The sequence below is a fragment of the Synchiropus splendidus genome, chromosome 3, assembly GCF_027744825.2.
Source record: "Synchiropus splendidus isolate RoL2022-P1 chromosome 3, RoL_Sspl_1.0, whole genome shotgun sequence".
NCBI classification, from domain to species: Eukaryota; Metazoa; Chordata; class Actinopteri; order Syngnathiformes; family Callionymidae; genus Synchiropus; species Synchiropus splendidus.
The window spans coordinates 24,024,043-24,048,552 of NC_071336.1; the positions used below are offsets into that span (position 1 = coordinate 24,024,043).

The 24,510-nt window shown below is 44.2% G+C and overlaps 1 protein-coding gene across 4 annotated transcripts in view; it reads right to left on the bottom strand.

The window, feature by feature from the left end:
- arhgap12b (Rho GTPase activating protein 12b) overlaps nt 1-23,495 on the bottom strand; it is a 45,518-nt gene extending 22,023 nt beyond the window's left edge. For all 4 annotated transcript variants that reach the window (XM_053859236.1, XM_053859235.1, XM_053859233.1 and 1 more), the window contains exons 1-2: nt 23,345-23,495; nt 18,644-19,421 (exon numbers count right to left, since the gene is read on the bottom strand). In XM_053859236.1, the coding sequence (XP_053715211.1) occupies nt 18,644-19,330 (687 nt within the window). In that variant the 5' untranslated portion in view covers nt 19,331-19,421; nt 23,345-23,495. The remainder of the gene's footprint in view (nt 1-18,643; nt 19,422-23,344) is intronic.
- Nucleotides 23,496-24,510: the final 1,015 nt, after the last annotated feature.

A 24,510-nucleotide genomic window follows, 5' to 3' on the forward strand; every position in this document is an offset into this window, starting at 1 on the left:
GTGGAAAGACCGTGTTAACCACACACACTGAGCAAAGTTAGACAGTCTAATGCACGGCAATTAATCCAGTATGCGCGAGCTTCAAAGGAAGGAATTAAATCACAGCAGACCTGAAGGCACCAACCTGAGACGTCACTCCAGACAATTCTCGACTAAAATGGAGGAAAACTCATTTTAAAAAGAAATGCAATTGAAAGGTACTTTTCTCACAACGGCAGCCTTGAATGACACTCTCCCGCAACCTGCCAAAAAATCCTCCTGATAAAGAGTGCAACTAAGGAAGATTGAGAGAGATAAAAGGAGCCGCTGTTGCAGGAAGATATTAGACAGCGGATACAAATTAACCCAGCTTTAAACTAGCACGGCGTCCAGGTGTCCTGGGGATGTCTTGTACAGTAAATGGGATGCTCCACTTTTAGGTAGCAGTAATGTGATTTTCACCTTTTCAGTTTGAATGGACCGTTGCAGTGTTTGGGCCCACCAAGTAGCAAGTCAGCAGGAGGTAACTATCGGCATTTCCTGACAGCATGAAAGAACCAAGAGTGAGGTCGTCCTGCGTTCAAAATATTAGGACGAGGCCAATATTTCTGGGATGAAAGAGTTATGATAATGACGACGAGGGGGCTGGTGACACACAGTACGCAGAAATATTGTCCAAAAATTGCCATCTTGGCTTGATGTTTGTGAATGGGATACTGAATAATATCTAGTTATTAATTCTTACCTCATAGTTTTGTGATAAAAACCAAGCCGCTTATCAGTCTCCTCTTGCCTTTGGTGTAGTCGTGTCACAAAAACTAGACTCGAAATATTTAACAACAAATAGTCTTAATACTTTCTTCACATGACTCATTCCCATTGAGGGAATTGAATCTAACTTCAGCATGCACTGGGGCAGTTTGCAGCCGAGCGTGAAGCGGCCAGGATGAGGATCAGCACCTCCAAGTCTGAGGCCATGGTTCTCGACGAGAATAAGGTGGTTTGCTCTCTCCGGGTCGGTGGAGAGTTCTTGCCCCAAGTGGTGAAGTTTAAGTATCTCAGGGTCTTGTTCTCGAGTGAGGGAAAAGGGGAGCATGAGAGTGATAGATGGGTTGGTGCAGCGGCAGCAGTGATGCGGTCACCGTATCAGACCGTCGTGGTGAAGAGGGAGCTGAGTCACAAGACGAAGCTCTCGATTTACAGATCGATCTACGTTCCGACCCTCACCTATGGTCACGAGCTTTGGGTATTTGGGAAAGGATGAGATTGTGGATACAAGCAACTAAGATGAGATGAGTTTCCTCCGCAGGGTGGCTGGGCGCACCCATAGAGATAAGGTGAGGAGTTCGGTCATCCGGGAGGAGCTTGGGGTGGAGACGCTGCTCCTCCACATCGAGAGGAACCAGCCAGGTGTTCCGGGCATGTCCTACCGGGAGGAGACCCCTGGGAAGACCCAGGACTCGCTGGAGAGATTATGTCTCCGGTCTGGCCTGGGAACACCTCGGGATCCCCCGGGAGGAGCTGGAGGAGGTTTGTGCGGATCGGGAAGTTTGGGCTTCCTTGCTCCCAATGCTGCCTGCGCGACCTGACTCCGGATAAGCAGCAGAAGACGAACGACACCATCAACTACACTGACTTTAAAGGGCAGGTGTGATCGTAAAAATGCGGTTAGCATTTCCAGTAGCAAAGAAGCAGGCAGAAGCAGTTTGGAGAGAAGCCCACTCATCAGAGGTGAAAGCATTTAGCTGCGCAGCCCACCTGCTGATTTAAAGACATTTCCAATCGCAGAAGATGCCTGTGTTTCCCTCAGTCAGAGCAGTGAATACATCTTAGTTGAGCAAAAGTTGTTGCAATAACCAGCACGATTAAGGACGAATGCCTGATTTGTTTGTGACAAATCGGGAAGCAACCGTTACGTTTTTTTAAGTTCCAAACTGAAGGAGCCTCCTCAGTAGCATGCGACCCAGATAAGAGCAGCGCCACCCTGGAGCATCAAGTGGAATAATTCCACACCTCTGCCTCTCTCATGCTCTGCCTCCACACTTCACAGCTTTTAACCCTTCGACTCAAAGCGTCAAAGTTTAGGAGCAGCTTCCACTGTTGCAAAACATCCTGTGTGAGTGATCACAAAGCTTTTCTGAAGATGAACACCAACAGTTGCTCATGAACAGAGGCAGCAGACGTTTACATCATTACATCAAGTTGATATTTTCACTACCCAGTAAACAATGCCAAAAGAATTTCACCAGACGTCAGTCAACTGGAACAACGTCTTCCAGTCATCTGATTTGGTCCGCAGCCAACGAAAATTCGGACATCAAGTAGGTCACCAGTCAGGCTGATGACGATAGCTGCAATAGTCATATAAACTAGTGCTGTGTTTAAAAAATCGATTTTCCGATTCTGAATCGATTCGTACATCAATTCCATAAAATCGATTCCTGGGTCCAAAGATCGGATTACTTAATTTACATTTTAACACATATTCTCTGGGTGAAGTGCGCATGCGCGCACCTGGGACACCAAAGTCAAAACAACATGCCTCCTCACAGTGGCAACACTAGCAACGTTCAGACGCGACCAAACCAAAAACGCGCTCGACAAAGGCATAGCAATTAGCACATATGCCTAATGGAGGTACTGGAAGTGTTGCAGTATTGCGGAAATATGACCCACCTCACGAGTCATGTGACGCGACATCACCCAGCGCTCCTGTCCAAGCCATCCACCGGGCCACAACAAATGAAACTCGAGCGAACTTTACCACTACCGGGTAATTCTGCACGCTCTGTCAAAATAACTGAAGCGATTGCGGGCTTCATTTGCAAAGATATGCGCCCGTCTTCCGTCGTTGGAAACGAGGGCTTCAGGCGGCTAATGAAAGTAACAGAGCCTCACTATGTTATGGTGTCTCGCAAACGTCTGTTATCCCAAACATGCACCAGTCAGTCAAAGAAAACATGAAAAGTAAGCTTCAGTCAGCAGTCAGGGGGGCATTACAAGTGATGCGTGGACATCTTCGCAATCTTACACGAATCTGACAACTCACTATATTGATGAGGAGTGGGACCTCTTGAATCCGTGTATCATTCGTTCATTTGTTTTTCATAATAAAACCAAAACTACAGAAACGAAAAAACAACTTGTTTTTTCATAGTTTGTTTCGTACGTACTACAGACCACTGTTTACATACTGACCAATGACCGTCAGTCACTCTGTTTACATTTTCAATGGCTGAGAATATCTTTTTTTCATTTTGGTAATAAAATAAAAATGCATTAGTATTAAACAGCAGCATCTTTTGGGTGAATTTTTAATGTCATATTTCTAATAATGCACCAGTCCCATGAGCAGTCACATCTGGCGTTCTGTGTCTGGATCTTTATTATCATTTACTATGAATCCTTCATTAATTTCCTGTTGAATGTCAATATGATACTAGTATTAATACGTTGTGTAACTTGTCATGTGATCATGCCAACAGCTCAGAAAATGGTTTAAATACTAACCTGAATCGAGATCGGATCGAATCGAATTGAATTGAATCGTGATAATCGATTCTAAGTCATGAGAATCGGAATCGAATCGATTCTTGAAATTAGAATCGATACCCAGCCCTAATATAAACTGAATATTATTCCAAATACTGGAGTGAGCATAAATGTTTTTTAGGTATTTGGAAGTTGTATGAGTCAGCACATTTTGGGCAGACTGTTATATACCAGATATGGTGAGTAAACAATATTTCACCATCAGACCATCGTGTTTTCACGCAGAGAACAGTCAAAGACAAGAGCTCGATTAAACCACCAAGTGTAACGCTGCAGCACATTTAAACAAAGCAGAAACATCAAAACAAGCGGACAACAAGTCACACATGATGGAGGACATGCTCATGGTGATTTCAGCACGTTTTAAACTTAAAAACTTCAGAAGCTGTTGACATGTATTTTAAAGGTCTGATCTTAACCCGACTTAAGCAATAATACAGCTTCCATATTCCGTGTTCGGCCAGGGGGCTTCGGACAATTTAACTGTGTTAAACTGTGTGAGTGTTCCACCCACAAGTGTTGCCACACAAAGTATCAAATGTCAACTTCCTCCACTCAATCTTTTGAGGTTTAAGCTTGACATAACATTTGATTGAATCGATTAAAATCATCCATTCCATGTTTTGACGGAGAATACAAGCTGAACACCACCCAAAGGGCAATAAATGGAAAGTTTTGGTGAAAGTTTTTGGAAAGTCACTCATAGAACTAGCATATTAATGTTGCCACAGAAGTTCAACATAACAGACTATGAAAAAAGTGTCAGTTTCCATGGAGTCATTCGCACAGGAAGCAAGTCTATCAGTAAAGTGAAATTCATATTGAAACTAAAAAGTGCCCATAGGCTGCGATATTGAAGCACTAAGGGTAACATCAACTACTTACAAGTGGAATTTACCTTGAAGACAGAACAAAACTTGTCCCTAAAATGGAATCGTCCAAAGCAGGGTGAAAACATTCATATCGATTTAAAGCCACAGACCGTTTCTAGAACCAAAAAGGCAGGGGTTTCCCATATATCAACTTCACAATTTCACATTTGTGGTGCAGCCATACATGAGATCAGGTGATCGCACGTAAAGAGCTAACACTAAGCGGGGGGACTTTCATTTTTCAATTCAGCGACAGCCAAATATCCTGGGTGACACTGAACAGCATTGCAACTTGGTTCCTCTTTCCCCAGGTAACGAATTACAAATAAAGACATTAGATTTGCAACACATTTCTGTAATTTCGTGGAAAAAGTAAAAGTTCTGAACCACAATTCAGGGTGCCTCTACCCCCGTGTAGCTGGGATAGGCTCCAGTCCCTGCATTTCCATGAACAATCGGCAGACGATGACTGAATGAGTCCCAACAGGATTGGAAGGCAAACGTAATATACCATATGCAACAGAACCAAGAAAAAAGGTCTCAGAAAAAGATCACAAAGTGAGTCAAATGAGATGAACTTGTACTTAAAAATAGTGGGGAAATACAGGTGGGTAACAAGCCTTACACATTAAAAGGAGGCTCTGGATTTTTTGGAGAAAGGAGTGCGCTTGACACAATTCCACAGTGACAAATCAAAAACTCAAAGTCAATGACAACTTTCTACGCACAGCATCCCATTCTGATTGATAAACCACGATGATCAATTCAGAATGAAAACACGTGCTTGAGTAGAGCTTTCAGATGCTGATGTTTTAATAGTGCCTCTTTTGAGAAGCCACCCTTCTTTGTCTTTCGGCGTTTCCACAGCACCAGTCATATCTATCATCCTCATGGCCTCCTATATAATATCCATGAAAGACGGTCTTCCCATCTTTCTTTCGCCCGGAACTTCCACTCATTCCTGGTTGTTAACTGGAGACATTTTCTTCACAAGCCGAGAACATAACATAACAGAAGGGTTGCCAAGTGGGTTTTGTGGTATATTTCAGGCCAACAAGGTAACAGTGGCAGCAAAAACAGATTGGAGTGCTCAGTGAACCGGCAGACGGTACGAGGGCATCCAGGCTGACAGCAGGACCCCCCACAGAGGGGACTGCCACATTCACAGCTCATCCATAACGAGTAAATGGAATTACCACATGCAAACAGGGGGAGAGGAGGAAAAAAAACGAGAGCTCAGCGGGCGGTTTGGACGACTCCACAAAGCTCTGCACAGGAGCAGCTTCAGGAAGTAAATTCCACATTTGTCGACGTAAATATGGTTTTACATCCTGGTAATTTTCGCATAAATGTAAAATATAAAGAGCTCTATAATGTCAAACATTTATCCATTTATCATCATCTATATACATTTTTAATAAATAATAAATAATCACATACAACAAAAGAATTTGAATTCTAGGGTTGGCAGTTGCTCTACTACTCTAAGGACTACAACTTTAGTGGTTAAAGAGCCTCATCATCTACACTTCAAATGCACAACCCCAAAAAAATTTGAATTATAATAGAGAAAAGGATGGCTACCATGTTGCTGTGCATGACGCAGGCTGTCGAGTGTCTGTGTAGTGACAGTGAGATGCATTGTCCGTCGCTTGCACGGGTCACCGAGTCCGCCGTCGAGTCTTCTAGGCCTCCCTCTGCCACGCCCCCCCAGTTTCTATCCAGAGAAAAGTTCCAGTAGAACTGAACGCTCTTTGTTGTGATGGTCACTACTGGAGAGAGGGCTGCCTTGTCATCTATACTGCCCAGTCACATGCTGGTAGTCTCCAAAGAAATGAAATGCACAATCAGCTGGCCACTCAAAACATGACCACACACTGAACCCTCCACTTTCTCCCACTCACAAACATGTTTTCTGACTCGCTCACAGAGCCCACTCTCGGGAGGATGCAGGTAAATAATCAAGGCAGACCTCAGACACTTTCCCAGGCTTCAAGAGGGCCGCCTTGTTCTCTTTTGTCCTCTCGGTGACCCATGTGAGCTCTAAAATTGATCACAGGGCTGCTTCTGTAGGAGGCAATTGAATTTCTCAGCACACAACTGATCACTGTTTCAGGTGATATCACCCAATCAACACCATAAGGTTCTTCTTGTTTCTCACCCGAGGGTGAACCCGGGTGACATCATTGACCCAATTGCACAGCAGCTTGTCACAACCACCCGGCTGTGAACGTGCCGCGACAGTGCTCAAACAACCACAGGTACACGCCACGAGGAAAGTCTGGTTCCACTTCTCCTATCTGAGCAGCAGTCTTCGCAAGAGTTTAGGAGTGCAGTTTAAGAATTGCCTCCCCAAAATTGGGTGAATTTAAGCACTAGATCTGAGCCGTCGTCCCAGTCAGCTTGACAGTATTTTCAACGGTATCGTCTCCCCATCTGACACACATACAAGCAGGCAAATAACAGTATCAAACTCACTCTATACCAATATCCTAAAATTTGCTTAATGAATTCCACATTATGCAAACATATTCATCTAACCAACCAGCAATATCACATTTTGACACTCATGTCTCTGCCAAGTTTAATGGATGGGGCACTAAATGAAGCGCCTCCTTCTGAAGAGGCTTTCATCTTCATGTTTTAACACACCAAAGCAGCGCTTCCAAACAGAATGCGTTTCCATGGTTACCAAACATAAACTCAGATCAGAGGACGACGGTGGGGAGAGGCCAGCACAAAGTGGAGGATGAGGTCCAGAGTGTGTCATCTAATTCAAATGAGCATTAACTAATTAACAGCTGTGATCCCCGACCTCTATAGCGATACATTTTAAAATGATCTACTGGCACAAAAGCACAGGCACATGACCGATATACTGATAATGTTTTTGAGGTATTAAAAAAAAAATGGGGATTTGGTTTTGGGAGGGAACTTCATTCAATTTATGATGAGTGAAGAAGGAACCAATTTTCATAAAAGTGTGGCCAGCTGTTGTCAGTAAAGATGTCAGGTTATTGGTTCCAACTGGCAAGGTGTCGTGCTGCGAGCGTGAAAAATATTGCTGAAAAAATACAGCAGATTGAACCCAAGCACTTCCTTCAGGACATCAGTTAAATATCTTAAAAGTTAATAAATGCCTAAACCATTGTGAATACATCACTTATCCAACTTGTTTGAGGAGAGATGTTTGATGCTTTGTTTCGCTGAACTATAGAAGCGCCAATTTTTTTTTTTTTTTTTTTTTTGGTAGCATTGAGTCAAAGCAGGAAGCAGTTGTCAAAATGGCCGTCTTAGAAACAAATAATACCAGTATGCATGCTCATATTGTGCCAGATCAATATCGGCCAATACTCAAGGCTGCAATATCGGTATCATATTGGAAGTGAAAAAGTTGTATCGGGAGATCCCTTGTCTCGTGTATCCACAAGTCCACTCTAACTTCGCCTCTGAACTTCTCCCTCTTACCTATTAATTTGTGATCAGGTCCTTATATGTCACCCCCACTGACAACCTCAGTATCTTCATCTCTGACTCTTCAAGCTTTCCTTCCAGGCTTCTTGTCGTCTCTAAATCATATGTTACTTTCCAAACCTCTGACGTTGTTTTCAGCGAATTAAAAACCCATCATTGCATGATATCAACATGTATCAACAGCCAAAAACATTTTAAATCTATAATGGCATGACGTTAATATTCAGGGTTTGGTTATCATAACACATTCCTTGGATGACGTCTTCAATTCGGGGGGGAAGGGATGCTGTTTACAACGACAAAATATGATCCGTTTGTTTTCATCTGAATCTTCAATCATTATGAGGGCCATGCCCAAATACCCACAGCAGGTTGTTCTTCAAAATGAAAATGTAGGAAGTCGCGGTGGGATGAACAGGAGTTTGGGGGGAGAGGGGTTTAACCCAGGAATGTACTGTACACAACCCCTTAATCCTGAAATGTAAGAAGATTGCATTCTGGTATGTGTGTGTGCTCATATATGCGTGTGTGTGTGTGTGTGTGTGTGTGTTGGAGGAGGGGGGCCAGTCTGTCCAGGCTCAGCCTAACCTGTAAGCCCCTCTGTCCCGGAGTTACTGGTGCATGAAGCCGATTCATTGAACACTTTTTGGTTGATTATGGCACAGTGGACTGTCTGTCTGTGTGTGTGATTTAATCTGGAAACAATGTTCCATCTCTTGTCAGTTTTGGAGCAATAACACCAGTTCAGATTTATCTACGACACAGAAACACAGATGATGTCAAACCCATGGCAGACAGCTGGTAATCCACCAATATATACGGGTTAAAAACAGAGCTTTCGGTGTAGAGTTTGTTGTGGTTTCCTACCACAGTCTAAAAAGTGAGCTAGCCAGGGTGTCACCCTTGTCTCGCTCCAAGAAGCTGAGATGGACTATTGCCCCCCACAGTCCCATTAAGGGAAAGATGGGAGGGTAGTTTTCGTTTAGTGACAGAACAGGATCTCTCAATTACGACCGCTGACATGCTTCAAGTGAACAAGACCACTGATGATGCCAACATTGAACCTGTGCTGATTGTGTAGCACTCATTCAGGTTGTGTGTGTGTGAGGGGTGGAATGCTACAAACTGTGCCAAGCTGATGTAATTAGAAACATTTGACAATGTGGCCTCAACAGGCCAAGACACCCAGAGAGAGAGATGCTGGCAGAAACATGACACACTCTTGTATCACGTCATGGAAAGTTCACTGACCATTGTTCTTTTCAGAAATATATTTACCTGACTTAGTCCAAAAACAGCAGAGATTAATACTCAGGAAAACAATGACTTCACTTGGTTTCTGTGCAGCATTCAACAACTATCTTAAAAAAAATAAAAAATGATACTGTTGTTTTCACCCCGAATAGTTACACAAGGGGCTGGAGTGTATCCTAGTTACCCCCAGCAAGAGGCAGGGGACACGCTTTAGAGTCAGGGTATCAAAGTTGCTCCCCCTGGGAGCCTAAATGTAAACACAGACGGAGTCACTGAACTAAGTGTTTATTGAACAGCCTATAAGGGAAATAAGAGTCGAAACAGATGACAAAATCAGTGTTCATCTAATGTCTGCTTTCCATCTTTCCTCAAAATCCATTTAAGAATCCCAACTGAAACTGAGGTGCACTTTCACTCGGTATTCCATTTTCGGGCACATGGTGGGTCGGATTTGGCCTTTAGGCTCTAAGCCTGACAGGTGACTTACGGTAATCAGACAACCTCTGTATGTTTTTGGACTGTGGGAGGAAAGCAGAGTGCCAAGAGGCTTCCACACTATTTCGAAGCCCATGCCTTTGTAGGTCTCTATATTCATACTGAAATCTGAACAAGACAAACCAGTGTCACAGATTTAGCAGCGCATAAAGGAGACATCGGGTCATGAGTCACTCCAGGCCAATCCGTCTTATTAACGGGCCCGGGTCGCAAGGCTGTCAATCAAACACAAGGACACTGAGCAACTGCTGGCCTTGGATCTGTTCACTGCGTGCTAAAGAGAACACTGATGTGCCTCCCGGGGCCTCTCTCTTGATCTGTCAACTATCGAGACGGCAAGTTACTGTTACCCTTAAGTGCAGCATTAAGTGGAAGGACACCCGCGGAGCCACCCAAGTATAATTATATTTGTCAGTGTTAAAATGGGATTTGTTCCTTAACAGATTCACTCTTCCCACGCTGCATGTGATGCTGCGATAACCTGATTTACATTCCTATTATGACATTTCAAATGGCAGTGTGTGCGCCAGCCACACGTGAGCGCATTTCATCTCTGACAGACGCAATTGTGAGCACATCTCTCTGGATGCCATGCTGTCTGATTCACAGCGCCACATGACGGAGACAATACTTGCCCTTCAACGCTTGAAGTCGCCCACGTTACGACACATCCACCAGTCCTCCCACACGCTAGCGACTAGAAACAGCTGTACCGCAGGGAAAAGACGGCAGAGCTGGGAACTAACAGATTGTCCCTCAAATACTGTTTTCATCAGAGGGACTATAACCTTTTGATTCGATAAAAGTTGTGACAGGCGGTACACACAACCACCCAATGGCACACTTTTGTAACAGGTCGGTGTCAAAACCAAGTGAAAAGAGCTCCAGTCAGAAATGACATAATGAGCAACTAACAAAATTACAGGTTTCTTTGTTGTTCCCCATTCATTATCAGTGGTTTATGCGACGTACGTACCAGCTCATCTAGAATACCTGGTGCCTAATACTCATTGGGGGCGGGTCTGGGAGGAATTTTGACCTGAGCCACCTCAACTATCTCCTCTTAAAGTTAAGGAACTGGAGTTATAGTTATACAAATAAACAGGAACAATGTAGACAGACTGGGAAACCTTTGTCTTTTGGCTCAGCTCTTTCTTCGATCCAGCTAACCCATCTGTCCTTCATACTCACCCTCCTTCCTTCCCTCCTTCTTTCATTCTAGACACAAAGAGACTCCACCCGGGAAAGGCCCTTATCTCCATGGTCTCGGACCTCATCTCGACCGGTTTACATTTAGTAGTGATAGGATCTAATGAAATGAAAGCACCACTTGATTTGCAAAAAGCAGGGATGTGAGCAAGCTAGGTACCTCTCCACTCTGTGGCCCAAAGACATTGTGAACAGAACCGGTGACAAACAGCAACCAATCCTCTCTGCAAACATGTACAAATTGCAGTTAAGTTTTATGCATGTAATGCATAATTTATACTGTGAACTTACTCCGTAAGAATCTCTGAGAAATTACAATGTTCTGCAGCTTTGAGTCGTGGGCCAGCACTGTGGCAACAGCCATGAGTATCCATCCCTCACGCAGAGATGAACATTGTTCTCCAGACTATGATCGCAGCCCACTGAGGGCTGAGTGGAAGCATAGTTTAACCTGTCTGCTCATCCAAAAGAGGAGGCCGCTCGAGGGGAAGAACACAAGCAGCTGTTCAAAAGGCTCCGGACACAGTCTGTACAACAGTTATGTAACGGGGCACTGAGAGCACGCGGCATCTTCGCAATGTTCCAACAGGGTCTCGGCTGAAAAATAAATCGCAGGTACACCCATGACGCCTTGGTAAAATGAAACTTTTAAGCACTTAACACTTCAAATGGATTGTGGTACAAAGAATACATCAAATGGTAGTATTTAAAACAGCGCAGACAGATTAATGAAGTAATAAGTGCAATTCTATCAGCTATTTACTGACTTCCTATGTTACATTTTTGCTGCCAAAGATTTACTTCACACCTGTTCAGAAACAACATAGTCGATGTGTCACTTTCACTTTCCTGGACAGAACAAATTATTAGAAACTGAATTCACCATGAAAAAAAAAATCTGCTGTGTGTAATAAGCTAGCCACAGATAATCTCACATCGAGGCAAATATAACTGCAGCATGACAACAGCTGGGTATTTCTAACACCTCACAATAGGTTACATATCACGATACAGTGGTCATGATATGATACATGTACAATATATCCTGATGCGGAACACCAAATGGAAACTGCAGAGCAAGGAGCAGCTTGCAGAGATACTTTGAAAAACTCATTGAAAGAATGTGCAATATCAAATCTGAGGCCTCCGTATCGACAAATAAAACTGTCTAAATTATTAAAATAAAGCTGCAAAATTACAAGTTCAAGTTGTGGATAGCCAACAAAACTGTCACATGAATCAATGTGGACTGTAATCAATTAAATAATGAAGACATACATGCAAAAAAGATTAAATTAATGATTATGAAATGAGAAATAATCATAATAAGCTATGACAACCAGAAAATAATGAAACATCTTCCAAATCCTTCCCCTTGAAGTAACAGACTCCACAAGGAACCACAGTCTTATAATCAATCAATACACTTATCAGCGATCAGACGTTCAGGAATATTCAATCATGAATTGACCTTCTATGAGGGCACAAAGGAGGGTCTATATTTTAAAAGTTTGGGCTTTTATTTCCAATAATTTCAGCATCTTTGAGCACCTAAACGCTCACAGTTGCTCCACAAACCATTTCATACTCATAAATCCAGCTTTTACCTCCTATTTTTTTCCAATTGAAAAGTTCTGCATGCTCGAGGATCAGCGACAAAACATCCTGGTGCCTGTGTAGCTCAGGAGCAGTCCTCTCCTTCATGCAGAACAAATGTGACAAGATCACAGCGTGAACTGGGCAAGGGAACAGACAGGTGCACACGAGGCGATGCAGGGTGCTAGAAGAGGAAGCAGCAGAGACAGAGTGAGTAGGAGACATCAAGCAGACAGAGAAAGAGAGGAACTCGAAAGAATGTAGACACAAGGGTGAGCAGACAGCCTCACATCCACAGGGCGGATGCACATTTGCTGAGATTTATATTAGATTACGGAACAGTCTGCTGCTCAACTTTTGAGAGGATGGCAGACTTTCATTGACTTAATATCTCCAATGCCTCGCTTCATGTGTGCGTGTGTAGGCACAGAGGCAGGAATGTGAAGCACGCGGTGGAAAATAAGCAGGGGCCTCTTTTGTGAGCCGGCTGGGAGTCGGACTCTCACAGTGCAGGTCCAGGTTACATGTGGAAAACAGACAGGAGTCGTGCTCGCCCGCCAGCGGCCCTCGTGTTCATTTGTGTTTCTATTTATACGATCATTATGTAATAAGACATTCTTCTGCATGAGCTTTTCGGGATCAGGCGCAAAGAACGCTCCGATGCGTGATCGAAAAAACACACTTCCAAAATTCTTGGTATGTTTAAAGAAGAAAGTAGAAGAAAGTATATTGAGCAACATGTGCAGGACATAACTGGCGAATAGACAGTGCTAGTTAGAAGGATTAATGTGACTATCTCCAACAAAAGTGGCAAATAATAAAATGACGGCCAAAAACAAGTGTTTATTGAACAACTTTGTGTTTACTCATGTCTCCAGAGTTGTGGTTAGTGAATGGATCACTCCAACATGTACAGTACTCGCACCACACTTGCATCAAGCTTTGTGGTGCAATTTGGCGAACTGAAGCAAAAGACAGGAGAAGAAGAAGTTGTCTTTACTTATTGGATACCTCTTTAGAGGTCAATTGTGTCTGTGATCAATATACAGGCATGTTCACGTGGTGCTACGCACCAGACAAAAGATTGACACATACACCACGAGCCAGCTGCTTCCTCCTGTGTCGAAACCCACCAGAGTCCCGTCTCGAACAATCTAAGCCACTTATGCCCCTGTGGTTATAAGCATCTCTTTAGGAGGAGATTTCTGTGAAAGGAGACGGCATTACTGGAAGATGGCTCACTTTGGGACAGAGAAGGATCATAATCTGAGGGAATTACTCATGGTATATTTGGCAATAACACCAGGGGTGACCATTGCTTCACAGCACGACGTGTGATGAGTGGGACACCAACGAATGGTTTAGGTGCTCCTTTTTAGATCGCTTTGGTCACAAGACAAATAGTGGGCAAGGGCCAAACCACAGACACAAACACATGAGCGGCGACCACATCCTTCTGTCAGCAGCACGTCTCTCCGTCTCCCCGAAGTTCTGCACATGCCTTATGTCATCCACTAAATTGGCGTCGTGACTATTAATACACATGTGCCCTTCTCTTCCCGTGGAGGGAGCAGTGGTCAGTCAATACTTGGACTTGAGATCAACAACAATGTTGGGCTCAGAAAAAAAAAAATAGGAACAGTTGATCAGCCTTATTAAGAAAGCAGCAAAAACGATTTCTGGTTAAGGTATGGATCAGAGCTTCTTTGTTATAAACATCAGGGTGAGTCAAGTCCCACAGACTCCATGTGCGTGACTGACTAATTCATTCTAACTTCCATGCGGTTTTGTTTCAGAGAAAGGGTATGTCAAATCCCCCAAATTAGTCATTTGAATTGAAACTTGGGGCTGAGGAGTCTGAGTGAAACAGACAGCTGTCTATTGATGTCTCTTCTCATGAACCCTTCGGTCAGATTCCTAGAAAGTTGCTCCACATGCTGCCTCTCTTTTAGAGAAAGTGCCTGTCTGAAGGTCGCAGTCTTCCGCTTGTTTTTCTGCTCAAAAAGAGTGTCATATTCTTATTGATAAAAGAGGGGTGTCCAATGTCCAGTCCAGGGGCCACAAGTGGCCCTCGATCAGATTCCCCACGGCCGTAGCCGGTGTGATAATATGTGACGAAAAAACAAAGCCTTTGAACACTGTAAATAAAGAATATAACAAAGCTGAACAATAAAAAATGACAAAGCTGCTACCAAATACCAACACAAAGAAGATTTCCATGTTTCATCACCTAAAAGTTTACATGAAATAAGCTCAAGTTTTCATGAAATATGAGTTCACATACAGAAGACAGAGATACTTTGCTTGGGACTGTTTCAGTTCTCTTACATTTTCAGATGATAGAAGTGTATTTGCAGTGAAGTTCAACTGCGTTTGATATGTACGGCTTCACGTATAACAGGTTAGGCACACACTAACCACAGCGACCAATGACAAGCTCAGCTAGAGAGCTCCTCAGTCACTACTCAACATAACAGCCACAGCGTCATAAAATATTGAGTACCACTTGGGTACATGTTTGTTTGTAAGTTTCTGTCAGCGCATGTTTGACTATGTGCCAGTTGTTTTTGCGTCTCTGTGTTCACTTTTCCCAGGCATGACCTAAGTCTGGTCCAGAGGCTGTGGGCGGCCCTGAATCACTAAGCCCACAGCTTAGAATTCAACAAGTAAAATTTCAAAAACTGTTATGGAAAAACGTTTTTTAATGTCACATCAGCTCTTTCTGAGGAGAATGACGATCACAGAAAACTGGCATAACTCAATTACCTAACTCTCTGAACTATGTTCCTTGAAAGTAAATATTTAATAAATGAAGGCGACTTATTGTTCGACATAATGTATGAAACATTTTGACACAGTATCTCTCCACACAGCTCCGTAAAGATGGATACTACATCATATAAAGCATGAATAGACTGTACATTATTGAGTGGCGAACAAATCTAATCAGACACACCAGCAGAATAATCACTGCTATGAAGCCATTTCATTGAGTCACTATGTTCTTTGTGGCCTCTTAAAGACACTGGAAGATTCAAAAAAATAGAGACACAGCCAAGGTCAATATTAATAAACAGCATGTTGACATTACTCCAGCAATATTGTTGAAAGGAAGCCGCTCTTTGTGTGATGCTCAACTCTCGCTTGTTTTGGAATTTGGGTGATGAAAAGACAGTTCTGATTTGGTTGTGTTTCTGTTTTCTAATGACTTAGTTCAGGCAGATGAATGACCAATAACATGGTCTAGTTTTGTGTTTAACATTGTGAAAATATATACGGTTTATTTGACCATCTCCAGCAGGTGGCAGTCACGCACATGAGCTCCTTCTTAGTCCCCAAGTCACACTCATCTTCATCACAACCTCCTTCACCATCATTCTCACTGGTTGACTTCCTCTTCAACACAGTCTCTCCTCTTCAGGTGTCCAAACCATCAGTCCTTCCTAACTCAACTCAATGACAACCTCAGCATCTTCATCTTATCAAAGGGCCCAAAATAGCGGCTGCTAGAAACACTGAACTGAACTGAAGTTTTAGACTCAAGCTCCTTAACCTCAACCCAAACTCAAGAGACCGCAGAAAACCATGATTTTTACTCAGCAACGTTTGCATGGTGTGAGCGAAGAAGGTTCAGATTTGAATGATTCTTCCTTCAAAAGTGGGGGACACCCTGGACAGGTTGCCAGTCCATCACAGATCACGTACAGTGTAGACAGACAACATTCACACATGAGCGCAAACCACTCCACAGAATCGTTGAATTGAATCTTGATAGGAGTGAAGATACTGTGACACTCCTCACAGTCAACCAACAAAACACATCAACCACACTTTGGTTTCCTTGATGTGTTATAGTGCAACTCCTCAATAAACAGCAGTCAGATACGAACGGAGGGAAACACATGAAAGCGACAAGACTTCTCAGCTGCTGCAATGGAAACAACAGGATCATACAGAGAATATAATTAACTATGGCAGAAATACAGGGTCTGAGTAGACCCCACTAACAACTGTTAGTGATAGCATGCTGCACTGCACAGCAGCCAACACCATGAGCGTGCAGGTTATTAGCTTAAATAGTTGACTTAATGATAATGATAAGGAGCTGAGCTTGTCAACACACAAGTCTCTGAAGTGAAAGTCACTGAGCAACAACTTCTAGATGATGTAAACAGCAATCGGCTCGCTCACAGGCGCAGCTTGTCAGCACTCGAGTAATGACAGGAAGCAGAGTTGAAAGAATCGGGTTTTTCGCAGGGTCACTGACTCGACTGGCAGCAGGCCAAACAAGACGAACTAACACTGGACCGGAGTGGCACAAAAACACAGGCAACATGTTCCACGTGCCAGAAGAATTGCCGCGTGTCTGGGCTCTGAGCTTTGGTTGGATGTGGCTGCAGATCAGCGCCATGAGCGGAAACGTTCTCAAAAAAACAGCGAGGCTTAAAAATTAAATAATAATTTCACCACAAATTGATTTTTCAAATGTTCCTTGAATTGTTCAAGGTAGAGCCATGTTGCTGTCACCAACCACACTTGGATGTGACTTGACTGCATCCATTCTCACTTCCTACTGCTGCAGGAAAAGACATGACATCCGCGCTCTTTCACACAGTGGTCCCAACAGTGGGGCGACTTGGGGCTACAGACGGATCCTCGCCATGTATGACCTACTTTCCATTCAGCCTGTCTCCCTTTGTTTGGCTCCATAGGAGAGGAGGTTGCTGCTGCAGTCTGAAGAACAAAGAAGTGAAGTAGAATTTGGGGACTTTAAACTAGCTGATGCTGCCAGGATGCAGCCCTCCCCAAAAAGAAAGAAAAAAAAATGACTCAAGCAGGCAGCGCAGTTGGACTCCCACTGGTTAGGCCTTTTTAGTACCTTGATCTGGCCCTGCTGCAAAGGAGCGGGAAAAACCTTAATCTGTCTGTCAGGATTCCACCTTTTGAAGCGTCAACTGATTTATCTTTTATAGGTCATCTGGGTTTGTATGGATTTTGTAGCTGTAGAATTGTTTAAAAATAAGCCCGGAATGAGAGATTCTTTCCATTTTGTCCTGGAATATTTTCAATAACTGGCAGTTGATCAACATAAAGTGCAAGTAGGTGGTTCAACTTAAAACATGGAAAGAAACTCAAAGACATATGAATAAGAACAATGTATTAAACTATATCTGAACACTGAACAAATGTGCTGCTAATTGACAGGTCCAATGTCAAGATGCTGCTGCAGGACTGAACAGTATGGCAGGCTTTTCACTTTCCCTTTGCTTAATGCTCCTTTTCTGGGCTCAGAAACCTCTGATTTATTTTTTTTTCACAGATTTATCAAACAGTGATACTGCAAGTACAGAAATGCTTCAAATGGGCTCTTCAGGCAGCGACAGGACCATCAATGAAGTCCACTTCCTTGTTCCAGATTGTGGAGCACTGGAAGGAGCCAAACACAGATGGGTTCAGAGTCAACTGATCAGACCGGATCAGTTCATCCGAAACACTAAATGCGAACACAGCAACCTGCAGCCACACACAGATACTGAACTGACTTTACCACTCAGATATTAACATTCATCATTTATCAACCCCTGAACTGAAAGAAATAGCTTGGAAGTTAATATACACAAAGGGGTCACACCAAAGGAAAGGAATGGTTCTCCATTTCCACTGTAAATACTGCCAGGAAAAAAAAATCCAGAAGAAAGTCCATCAGAGACCAGAGTACAATTCCAGCAGTGTTTGGTAATGTAAGAAAGATTATCTACGCACACAAAATATGAAGGGAACAATTTGCTCAGGCACATGAATATTTAACCCTAGTACATAGCATGTTTTTAAGCAACGCATCTTTGCCACCACACTTGTCTGAATTCAGGTGCACCTTCACATTAATAAGATTCATGACATGAAGTCAAAGCCAGCCCATCAATCCTGAGTTAGTAGAGGGTTTTTTAAGAATTTACTTGTCAAGTTAAGGCACAACTTCACATCAAGGTGTTGATATGAGTTTCATTTTCAGATTTAGTGGTGATTCTAGCTATAAAGTCGGTAGCTAACAAGAACATGCATGCAGCATCTAAATATCTCAACAGTAGCGGGATAATGCTTGGAGCTCAGAAGTGGACACCACACCCCAAACAAAAAAGTTGAGATTAAAAAAAAGATAAGATATGATCAAGAAATACAGGCTACAAAGCAGACATTAAAATGCTGCTTACCTGCATGTGTTCTGTTGAGCTGCTACTCAATTCGTCTCCAGACTCCGAGTCATTGCGTAGCTTATGGAGACCATTTCGTGGTAAGTCGCACGGCGAAGAGGTCTTGTCTCCATCTGGCCTTTTGTTGTTGTGGTGGTTGCTGCCGACTTTTAGCGGCGGCGAGTCGGCTCGCAATCGAGGCAAAGTGGAATTGTTGCTGAGGTGATGATTGTTGTTGTTGTGAAGCAGGACCAGTTCAGCTACGACTTTACAGTGATGGGGACTTCCCAAATTGTGGTTGCCATCCTTGGACAGAGCGGGAGGTGTGACGCGATCCGAGGAAGGCGACGGGGTGGAAGAGGGAGAGGGGCGGCCAAAGCTGGACATTTCCAGCGGTGGTCTGTTGAGGTTTTCGTTCGAAGACGCCCTGCAAATATCCAGAACCGTCGGCTTGGCCCGCACAGCCGGCTTCTGCGGAGGCATGAGGGCCCGACGAACCTCCCTCACATACTGTGCCGGTACGTAAAAGGCCTTAGCGCCCTCCTCCTTCTTCACCTGCCACCAGTCCTCGTTGGTCTTCTTCACTAGCATGTAGCACTCTCCCTGTCGGATGGTCACCATCTTGTCTTTGGCTTTGTACTCATAGTCGTACTCCACCTCAATGTAGACCTGGCCCGGGGCAATAGGAAGCACCTCTCTGTCAGCCATGACTCCCGGAACGAGTGCTTGCACTTTGACCTCAGTTGATCAGTGACCCGGGCCTGCAGGGCTCTTCATGTCGGGCCTGGACAACGCTGGGCTGTAGGCACACAGGCAGACAGTCTCAGGTTAAATTTCCCCATAAAAACACACCAGCATGCTCACAAGACATTTTACAGCCTTCATTGTCTCTTGACAACCACTAATTACCTCCCACTTAACACACCACAAGTCTTACATGACATCCAGACAGCTACAATGCGAAGATAAAGCAGGCCCGTGGGCAACACTTGGAGCCATCAAAAGCCGCAACAGTGATTGCCGTGTAAATGATCCGGCAGCTCAGGATATCCTGCTCGGTAACCCGATCACTCGCCGCGGAGCAAAAGGTGACGACAACATGACCCCACACGCTCATGCAATTCAAGGACCCTGCACTCCCTCCGACACCGCTTCCAAAAATAAAGCAGCAGTTTTATGGACCAGCTGCGCAGCATGGTACATTATTAATTAATCGCAATTACACGACCAGAATGATTTAAAAGGCGAAAAAGCCAAAGGTCTTTAGAACATTTACACACTCCTGCAGTGTGTAATTGAGAGAACAGATCATTCCGAGGTTAGTGAAATCAGAGAATTTCCTCCGCTGTTGTTTCCCATATAAAAACCGGGGTGCTCCCACAGCAGTGCCTCATACCAAATTCAGTGTTCCTCCCCAAAATAGCAGCCTCTGTTGACGGAGTGGAAGTATAGTCGGTAAAAGCAGGTGCTTTTAGAGCGACAAGAGAGGACTGAAGGTCTATAAGGGGCATGTTATGTAAAGCAATACACGGCTCAGACTGACGGACGCACACCCAGAATAGGGTTGTTGCCGGACCACTGGGCCTCTCGCTGCGCACCATGTTTAGAACGTTGCTTCTGCTTTATACATCAACTGAAAATTACAGCCATGATGTCAGCCTGCACGTTCCTGTCCCGACAGCAAGCGTCTGTGCGACTCTCTGGTTTGTTAATCGGTCTCTATAGATGGGTCAGATGGAGGGGATCCTTCCGAGCGTGTGCACCATGATGTCACTAACGGGGACAACCATGAGAAAAGTCAGCTTGTCCCAAGATAACCGTTGAATGACCGCCAGAATCCAGGAGATAAGGAAACCAAAACAGGAAAACTGTCTGAAGGACAGAAGCAAGTTGCAGACGTGATGAGTTGTGGTTGTTGGACGAGTACGTGGAAAGGACCCTCAAAAAAAAATGGTGTCTCCAACATTCTTAGTGTTGTGGCCAGTTGAAGTCAAAACATTGTCAAAGTCGCAAGGCTTATGCAACAATTCTTAATGGAAGGAAAGTTACTCAAGGAATTTGCACAACTACTGAGCGAGGCTCTGGCAAATTATATCAAAGCCACATTCATGTCGGCAGGAAACTCCTCACGATCAAATAACGCTGAGCAATGATCTCCTAAATCCTCCGCTAAACGCCCGCAAGTGCAGACAAGCTGTGGTCAAGTTCAAGCATCATCCCGCAGCTCTGATAGGAAGTTCGCTCGGGGTATGTGGGAGAGGAGTGAGTACGCATGATTTGATTTATTTATTTAGCACAATTAAAACCGTGCAAGGAGGCGAAGGAGACCAGAGGGCTTGTTCCGCCCTGTTACACATCAAAGCAGACAAGACAATACAAATAGCTACAAATAATCGTTGAAACGGAAGAGGACATGACAATGACATTTGTGGAAACAGGCAGGTTGAAATGAAGAAGGCAGATGACTATGATGATGTGAAAACTGGGAGCACATTTACAGGGACGATGTTCCATGAGATCCCAGGCTTTAATATGGATTATTTTTATTATTATTTTGCCCTTAAAATGAGGTGGTCTAAACTCCAGATTCTGAAAACAAGCCGCTGACATCATCAATATAAACAGGGTTGTCCCCAGGATTTTTTTTCCCAAGCATAGGTATCGGAGGAGAGCATCTAAACGTCCTATTATTAGTGCCTGTATAATGCCCTATTTGTCGTGTCATCACACTGGTTTCCATGAAAAGGGTGTTTCCCCCCTGTAATTTTGCTGAATATGATCGAAATTAACCGAGTCTCAACCCTTTGGTAGCCGTAGCTTGGCCATCGTCGTGTTTGTTAACCGGTGTAATCTTGCCGTAATCCACATCTAGACAGTCGCAACACACGCGGCATGAAAGTGTGCGGTTACTGATGGGATGCCTGATGCTGATGACGGGAGGAAACAGATAAATTCCAAACTTCGCTTACAAAACTAACTCATAGCTTTTAAATCGGAGGAGTATTTCTGCGTTTCTTTTGGTACAAAGCCTGCTACTGCCCACTCAACCAGTGCTATGACTCAGATGTTTATCAAGTATTATTCTTTGTACAACTAGATGTTTACTGCTTCTTTTTTACGAAGCAAGTTAAGTCAGTCGTGGTCATTGTGTGACAGGAGGGGAATGGATTGGGGGGGGGGTTATAGACTGGAGGCGGGGCTTAGGACGCAAAATCCTAGCAAAAAGCCTGGTTGGGTGGCAATGTGACATTGCAAGTCACATTTCACGAAAGCGCTGGGGAGAATTTATATTCCATTTACAACACTACAATCATGTCCTTTGATGTGTCCTCCGATGCGAATTTCGATGTTTTGCTTCACGCAGCCTCAGCTCAGCCACTTCTCCTCTCACTGTTGACTGTGCACTGAGAACTATAATGTCAAGACTAGTTGACACATGAAACTACCAGCGACACAACTATAACACAACCTGTTTTTCATATCTATGCATCAACTCATCTCATTGCATCAAAACCTGTAGGCCTGGCTTACAGGGTAGAAACGTTTAGATGACGATAGGAGGCGAAGACTTTGACAAAAAAGTTTGGCAGTTTGCAAGCTCTGTCATGTGAACGACAAACACAGTGGAAACACCACCAAACTACATTGCACCGGAAGCATCACCACCCGGAGATGGTTATTCAGCAGGTTCAGAAACCCAAGAAGCTTCACCAAAACCAGTGTCCCTAAAAATCTTCCAGAAAATAGAGCATCGGAAAGTATCGCATCGATGAATGAGTATCGTATCGTGGGATTAGTATATCGCCACAGCTCTTCTGATGAAGATCATTTATCGAAGGACAGATTGACCTGAAGAGCCTCTCGCAGTGACCAAGATGATAGAGCTGTCAAGCATCTCACTCTGGAGAGCTGCTCAAGAAGAGGTGGGTCCACCGCGTCGCATGCTGTCAAACACACATGTCGCTCATCGTTTCCAGCTGTGTTTAGAACAAATCTGTCTTGCTAGAGGTGGCGGATGAATCACGGTGGTGCAGGAAATTGCTACCCACGGTGTAGCTCGGGCACATAAATCAGAGAGGACAACACACTTGTAGACCACTGCTCACATCTGCAGCTCAGCCTCAGTGGCAGCAGGACTCTTTGTCCCTCAGCAGCTTCATTCAAAGCAGATGTGGCCAGGCAGCATCCCTTCAACATGTGCTGCCAGAGCCGAGCATCGCTTGGCTCTGGCAGCACATGTGGACGAGAGCGAGGTCTATATCCGAATAAAAGGGTCCAGAAAACAATCAGCTGAGGGTTCAACTACTGAGAGGGGTGGAGAACGCCTGAGGCGGGAGGCGAGGCGGGGGGGGTATTGGGTCTCTCTCGGCGCATGGAAACAGCACAAAGAAGTTGTGAATTAATCACGAGCGACGAAACAGGAGTGAGGACTTCCAGAACAGAGGGTCGGGTGGCGGCGTGCACGCGGGCGGGCGGGCGGAACAGCACCTAGACACCCGGGTACAGTGCAGTCAACACGCAGGAGACCACGTCAGATATGTTTACAAGGTGGATGACTGGAACAAAGTGTACACAAGTGAGCCCATGTGACAGTCGAGGAGGCTCGGACAAAAGCTCCGCAGGTTCACCGCAACAGCGCGCATAGCAACTAAGTCAGCCGACACAAGCCAATCGCCTCGCGCCGAGCGCATCGGGGAACAGCCGGTAAACACAACTACTCACGGGACGGACGGTCCTCCAGAACTGTCCCCCGGCGCCTCTGTCGGTGTAGATCAACTTTCCACGCTGAGTTGCGCTGCTCCTGTCTGGGGTCGCGGTGCTCTGCTGCAGTGCTCGGAGGGTTCACAATCCCCCGCCTCGCTGCCAACTGTCAAGCCAGCGTGGCTGCATAAGTCACATCCGGTGGAGGTTATGAACGTAAATTGTGTGCTACTGATTCATCTTCAATTGAGTTCCATCTCAACCTCGGCTCCGATTACTGAAAATAATTTATCAAACGTCGGTATGCTTCATTTTAAAGTATATTAAAGCGAACTAATCGATCCAAGGAAATGAAACGTACAGTCGTCTTTTATTTTGAAAGCATTCAGGTGATATCCGCGTTTCATGACTTCGTTTGGTTTTACACACGTCTCTCATCCAAGCAGACGGTGGTCTGTCGCTCCCACCCCGCCCGTCTGTCACCGCCTGCAGTCGGGGTCCAGGCCGGAGACCCGCTTTGTTTACCTCGATACCTGACCCCGAGGACGTCGGAATCTCCAAAGATCGACAGAGAATTCAGCTAGTTTTAAAGGAATGTTGCTTGCATTTCACTGTTAATGTGGTAGTGCAGTGCATCGGGAGTTTACTCAACTTAACATTCGATTTTATTTCATAGTTTATATAAATCATCTTTCTGTCTGTATGTAAAATTTAACAGGCTTCCAACGTTGGACGCAAATGTTTCTCTGAAAAACAAGAATCTAACTTTGCATCTGAGAGGCATGCAACTGTTTTGTTGTGAATAAATTTGTTTTCGAGAAAAGAAGAGGAATTCCTGCGGCAGCAAAGCGCCCCCTGCTGTTTGAAAGTGGTACGTTACTGATCTTGGTTCGGATTTTTTTGTATCAACTGTACAGATGTGTTAAAAAGTAACCACAGACTGCACTTACTAGGAGATTAAGTAACTGAAATACGAGTTTATAAACTGAATAAGCAGGTCACCATTTGTGATTCTTTTTTTCTCAGCCACTGTGCCTCCATAAGAAACAAGCTGATTGAAGATCATCAAATTAAAAGAAAATTCAATCTGAATTTTTTTAATTTCATTTGACCTTAAAAATTCCTCCCAATAAAATGAATAACAAATAAAATATAAATGAAGAAGTAAGTAGCAGAAGTTGCCAAGG